The sequence below is a fragment of the Hylobates moloch genome, unplaced genomic scaffold (genome assembly GCF_009828535.3).
Source record: "Hylobates moloch isolate HMO894 unplaced genomic scaffold, HMol_V3 SCAFFOLD_511, whole genome shotgun sequence".
NCBI lineage: Eukaryota > Metazoa > Chordata > Mammalia > Primates > Hylobatidae > Hylobates > Hylobates moloch.
In genome coordinates this window covers 1-6,501 of record NW_026652786.1, presented here as the reverse complement: position 1 = coordinate 6,501, position 6,501 = coordinate 1, and the positions used below count along the sequence as shown (strand labels likewise).

The 6,501-nt window shown below is 43.1% G+C and overlaps 1 protein-coding gene across 1 annotated transcript; it reads right to left on the bottom strand.

Annotated features, from left to right (window-relative positions):
• Positions 1-1,534: 1,534 nt before the first annotated feature.
• Positions 1,535-2,659, bottom strand: LOC116464371 (beta-defensin 103A-like). The gene is made up of 3 exons (XM_032147625.1): positions 2,603-2,659; position 2,181; positions 1,535-1,656 (listed from the first exon to the last, which is right to left on the bottom strand). Exons 1-3 carry the CDS (start codon positions 2,657-2,659, stop codon positions 1,535-1,537), a joined length of 180 nt encoding a protein of 59 aa, XP_032003516.1.
• Between the last annotated feature and the right edge of the window lie 3,842 nt (positions 2,660-6,501).

Sequence of the window (6,501 nt, the reverse complement as noted above, 5' to 3'; positions counted from 1 at the left end):
GGCCTTGTGAAGTCTTACCACAAGGGTGCTCACATGAAAACACAGCCCAGGACTGAAGATTTACCATGTGTCCCTGCCCCTACTGCCAACACTTGAGGGCCTTGCTTCCTTCTAGGTACCCTCTCTCTGCTATTCTGCCCTGGAAGTGGGAGTGTCTTGTGCTTCGGGAAGTTTGATTTCAGTCTCTTCAATGCCTCAGGATTGCTGGACTACGTTTGAGTCTTCCTCTGTGTGCTGTGGTCTGGACCCTGCTGCTGTAGTGAGCTGGGGGCAATCAAAAGTCTTACTTCATTGGTCTGTTGCACTGCTTATTATCCAATGTCTGAACACAGCTGTCATACCTCTTGACAGGTTCCCTTTTGTCTACTGTCAGAAAGAGATTCCCATAGCAGTGAATCCATTTTGGATGGAAAGTGAGGAGCAGTCTCATCTTTTTGGGTCCTTGAGCCTTTCTTCCTAACAGCCTTGTTGTATTGTCTTTTCTCCATACATAGCGCCACGACTGGGGTCTGGTGTCAGGTTTGAAGGACCACGCACTCCATCTGCTGGAATCCTTCCACATCAACGTTGAGAGAGTACTAGATAGTTAAACTGCAGTACCTCCAAATCATTTGAATGATTAAAGATACTTCAATCAAATCATTTTAATGTACTTCAATTCAATAAATACTTGTTGAGCAGCCTTCCTGCTCAGGGCACTTTACAAGCAGTCCAGGAAGAATTAAGACAAACTCCTTGCTTTTAAGGCTCACAAAATCTAATATGGAGATTGGCAATATGTCACTGTACACGATGTAAAAACCAAGCAAGGGCTGTAGATGGAGGACTCAAGTCAGAACACTGTGGTGAATCAGAGGAAAGACTGTAAGCATTTGGGAAATCACCTGTGTTTTTAAGATGGAAATAGAATGTGAGACCAACCCTGAAGGACAGGTTAAAGTTTAAAGATGAAGTTAGAGGAGTGAGGCAGACATAAGGTCAACCAGAGCAGAGGCATGGGTGAGAGAAAGCAAAGTGAATATCTGAGGTAGAGCCAGTTTCCTTATTTCTCTGAAGACAAAGTTTTTGGAAGGAACTGGGATAACCCCTGAGGGATGCATGAAAACCTTAGAGATATATTTGGTGGAGAGATGCCATTTGGGGTAGAGGGACTGAAAAGGCCCAAGGCTTGGGTGACATGAAAGCAAAGGGCATATTTCAAGAGAGTGAAGAGTCCAACTTCACTGGGGCATAACGTTCACAAAGGAGAAATAGAACCTGGTAACCCTTAGATAATATGGTCAGGCTCCCTTATAGATTTCTCCAGAGATTCTACTTTCTTTGAATGAAAGGTGAGTCCTTAAGACTTTCTAAGTTGGCTGTTTGGAAACAACTACCAAAATAACCAGATTAAAAAAAAAATCAAGCTTCTAGTTTTTTTTGAAAAAAAAATTTAATTTGATTTTACTTTTATAAACTTTTAAGAAGGCATTTCCACACTTTACAACAATCTCATCATGTTTCAGGGTTTTTATTTCTTTCTTCAGCAGCATTTTCAGCCACACATCGAGTACTTGCCAATCTGTTCCTCCTTTGGAAGGCAGCTGAGCACAGCACACCAGCCGCCTCTGACTCTGCAATAATATTTCTGTAATGTGTTCATGAGTCCTCCGTGACCTGAAATGACAAAATAGCACACATGGAAAAGTTTTAGGAAGGCTTTTGGTACATGTACAAGGCTTCTGGAATTCCTCAAATAACTCATCTGTTGCTTTTCTTGTATTCTTTTGTTTCCTTTTCCTTTTTCTATAAAATCAGGAGGAAAATAAAGGTATGACTAAAAAACCCATAGACAATGTTTCTAAGGCTGCAGCTCAGCTGTGGACCCACAGTGGCACAGGGGAAGTAGCGTGACCCTGTGACTGCCGCAGGAACAGTGGGGTTGCTGAGGCTGTGGTGTCCTCAGAGGCAGCCCAAACACTCCACCTCCAACCACTGCACTTAGTAAAACAGGAGCCTGTGCTTCTATTCTCAGAGTAAATCAATCTTCCCTGCTGTATTAAAATTTTATGTCTGATTCATGTCTCATCAGCAGGTATAACAATCTTTCCTTGAAGAGGTGGGGAAAGAGATAGATAGCTTTGGGGAGATATTTAGTTTCTTAATGATTCTTTTTTTTTTTTTTTGAGATGGACTCCCACCCTGTCGCCCAGGCTAGAGTGCAGTGGTGTGATGTCGGCTTATTGCAACCTCCGCCTGCCAGGTTCAAGCAATTCTCTGCCTCAGCCTCCTGAGTAGCTGGGATTACAGATGCCCACCACCGTGCCCAGCTAATTTTTGTATTTTCAGTAAAGACAGGGTTTCACCATCTTGGCCAGCCTGGTCTTGAACTCTTGACCTCGTATTCCACCCACCTCAGCCTCCCAAAGTGTTGGAATTACAGGCGTGAGCCACCGCGCCTGGACTCAATGACTCTTGTCTGAAAAAAAAAAAAAAATAGTGATGCCTAGTTCCCATACAACAAACCTGCTTGGTCTAAAGCACTCTGAAGGATGGAGAAATACTGACTCTGAATTATATATTCTCAATTAGCTCAATCCTTAGATTTCCCAGCCCATCTTACTGGAACAGGCACCAAAAACAGGAAGAGTGAAGCAAACAGCAGATAATGGATCTTCATAGCTGCCAGGCTTCACCCCACGCTGAGACTGGATGGGAAGGTGTGCTTGGTCACTTTATAAAGGTTCCAGCCATGGCTGCAATTCTTGTCATGTTACAGTGATGACATCATGACGTGTTTCCTGACGCGTCATACCAATGCCTCTCATCATGCAGAACACACCCACTCACTCAGTTAATTAGGAACCCAATGGTGAGGCAGAGCTCCCTTTGGATGTGTGGCTGTCCGGGTGCTCTCTGGGCTCCAGGGGCTTCTCTGGTTGTGGGTCGGATTGGGTTGTGAGTACGGATAGGGCTGGCGTGGGCAAGAATGCCCCCTCTGGGGAGTAGTCTCAGGGCATGTGGCTGGGGGCTAACTTGTCCATACTTTGCTACTTTGGAGCTTTTTTCCTCTTCCTAAAATGCTGGAAGAGTCTAAGACCCTCCTGGGGACCAAATAAATCCAGCCCTGGACATATTCAATATCTGGCAATAGGACTGGCTTTTTGGTAGTGAGGTAAGAGAGGAAAATGGGCTACATTCAAGGTTAGCTGACCGCCTGGCCCTTGGTCTATGATGGGGTGCTATAATTTGAGTGAAACGTGTCTCATTCTTTCATTTTTTTTTTTCTTTTTGAGAGACAGAGTCTCACTTTGTTGGGCAGGCTGGAGTGCAGTGGCATGATTACAGCTCACAGCAGCTTGAGCTGTCAGGCTCAAGAGGTCCTCCCACTTCAGCCCCTTGAATAGCTGGGACCACAAATGCATGCCTCCACACATGGCTAAATTTTAAGTTTTCTGTAGAAAATAAAGTGGGGTCTATGCTGCCCAGAATGGTTTTGAGCCCAGATGTGAACTCCTGGGCTCAAGCAATCCTCCTGCTTCAGGCTCCAAAACTGCTGGGATTACTGGTATGAGCCACTGTGTGTGGCCCATGTCAGATTCTTCATCATTGTCTAAAACCTACCAAATTTATGAGTAAAGAAGGTGTTTAATTTTGCTTCATCAGAGAAAGGGGATGCTGGGATGATAGATTTAATAGACTGGCATCTCCTGCTAGTCAGTGACTGTCCCTGTGCAAAAGAGGGGCTTCAGAATAGACATTTAAGACCTCAAGTTACTCTTGACTCAGGAGCATTCAAGGCAGTCCAGGGACCAGATAATTTCCCCGGATATAGATTCAATGTTTAGAGGGAAAAATGCTAAAAAAGAAAAAAAAAACAGCTATTAAACTTAAATGTTCAGGAATCCAGTGGATGGGTTGTATTTGGTTGACTATCAATTGGGAGCTAAGTAAGTCAATGACAATTCAATTGGGAGCTGAAGTCACCGTGATGTCTCCTAGCTGCTGCTTCATTTGAATGCAATTATAACGGATCCACCAAGGATCAAGGGTGTGTTAGTTCTGGCAGTGTGTGTTCAGAATTAGGGTTCACCACACCTGTCAGATTCAGTAAGCAAACTCTGAACACATACTATAGGAAGGGACAAGTATCATGTTTCAAGTGTAGGTGAGGGTGAAGTGGATGAGATATCAAGAGGGACCAGTCTTGGTTCTTTCTCTCCAGAAGCTCATGTAGGGCCAGGTAGATGGGCAGACAGTCAAATGATAAATTTAGGATGGATTCTAATGGTAGTCATAGGAAGAGTTCAAGCACAGGGCTGCAGAAATGTAGAAGAAAGATAACTCATCATAACTGAAAGATAACTCTTTGAGCCAAGAGTGGAGATCAATCAGCAGATTTAAGACTTTAGATATGTAGATGCTTCTTTTTAAAATCTAACTTTCCTCTTAAGTTCATGATTTGAGACAAAGCAATTGGAGATATTCATAAATGGGGGAAGGAGGTGAGTGTGGGTGGGATGGGTGCTGACTTCACAGTCTTACTATGTCAGAGATAACGATGGCACTGGGTGTTGTAGAGGATTAGCACCAGCTCTCAGCCTGGAGTGCAGATAGTCAGATGCTGGAGATGACTTGCTTTTCCACATGGAGAATGACTTCCACAGGTGAACCCCTGGTCTAACCTGTTCCTTCACAGACTGGGAGGCATTTTTATGACAACACCACTATTTCATAAAGGTTCCTTGGGGAGGAAAAAGCACCACTTTTTCTTGTCAACTAATTTGGGTCCTGGGAATCAGAGATTGGGCTGTAACAATCAGCCTTTTCAAGTTTGGACATACTCCTCGTTCACAAAATCAGTTTTGAGGGGGACTTATGTGTTTTAAGAAAATTATAAAAGTAATGCATTTTTATGGTAAAATTTCAAACAATAGAAGAGAGAGACTGTGTAATTTACTTCTCTACTCCAGGGAGCCACTGATAACTGTGAGTTGCCCTCTTTTTAATCTCTTTATAATCCTTTTTATGTCATAAATACTTTTAGCCTCTCAAATGATAACAATTACACATGTACTGTCTAATAGTTGGGTGAATAGATTCATGTGTCTGTAGCCTTACAGCACTAACAAGAGCTGAGTCTTGTCACTCCCTGCCCCTGGGCTCTGAGTCACAGCACTTGGAACTGCAGATCCTACAAATTTTTGTACCCATGTGCTTGGTTTCCTTGTAGCTCTCACAGCCAGCATTTCTACAATTTTGATTAGGTTGAGTGAGGAAGAGAAACTTTAGTTATTTATTACCTTTGTTCATGTCAGACTTTCCTTTAATTATTAGTTTTTAAATCCTATTCTTAAAATGTGGAGCAGAGATGTGATTGGCCCAAGTTTTTGGCTTAAGGACAGAGCTATGTGGAAGACAAACACCAGGTCTGAAGTGAGGTGTCACTGGGCTATCACTCACCGTACCATGTATGGCATGGGTTTACCTGAATGAATTACCTAAGCTCTGTGAGCATCTGTAACTAAGCAACAAAGCACAGAGAGCAGTACATTTCCTGTTTAGGTCACAGTGAAAGCCCTATGAGTTAATGGTGTGAAATTGACTTGTACATTGTAAATTACCATGTGACCCATGTATCACCCAAGTATCACCCACATGACCCTCGGTTAACAATATCAAGACTCTGGCATGGGCTCCCAGCACGGAAATCCAGGGTGTCAACTCTTCTTCATCTTAACATAGTCTAAGATGAAGTTGGCTCAACTATTCTCCTTTGCAGCCTTTAATCTTGTCACAACCACCATTAAATAAGTTATACAATAAAGGCAGAGATTTTTCCAATTTTATAGATGAGGACACTGAGGCTCAGAGACGTTGAGTGACATGCTGTAGTGAATGGCAGCATTGTGACCTGAAGCCAGCATGGCCAGTCATTCCTCTGTCTGCTCTCAGAGCCATCCCTTGCCTGCTGGTGGTCTACACTCATGTGTAGTGGTCTATACTTAGGTGTGTACCCTTTTCCATCACCCCATTGTCCCCAAACTCATTGCATCCTAGCATCTCAAGAAATCTGTCCAAACTACTCTTCCTAAATTCAGTCAAGCCTTTTACATCCCCAGCTCAATTAGTTTTTTGTCTGTAATCTTCCAACCTGACCACTTTGCAATATGTGCCTTGTAAGGCCACTTTCAGAAACCTATTCCTCCATTTCAATTCAACGTCCAGAGAACTTCATGAACATCTGCTCTGTATTAGGGCTTTAGGACCTGGTGCTGTGCAGGAAAGAGAAAGATAAACAGTATTTACTCTCTAGTCTCTGAATTTTCACTATTTCCCAGTCTAATGGAAAAAGATGCAAGCTGACAGTAACACGATGTAACAGACATCCGCTTTCCATTTTCTCCTCCTATCCTTCCCATTACTGCCTTTGATTCTTCATGGAACTTTTCTTCCTTCTCCTGCCCCTGAATTCCCCAAAAGGGAGCATCTTCAAAAATTTAACATTTTCATGGCCATGAT

Bases quoted from the DNA above. Each gene is read 5' to 3' on its own strand.
- LOC116464371 (XM_032147625.1), bottom strand. From the start codon at position 2,659: ATGAAGATCCATTATCTGCTGTTTGCTTCACTCTTCCTGTTTTTGGTG.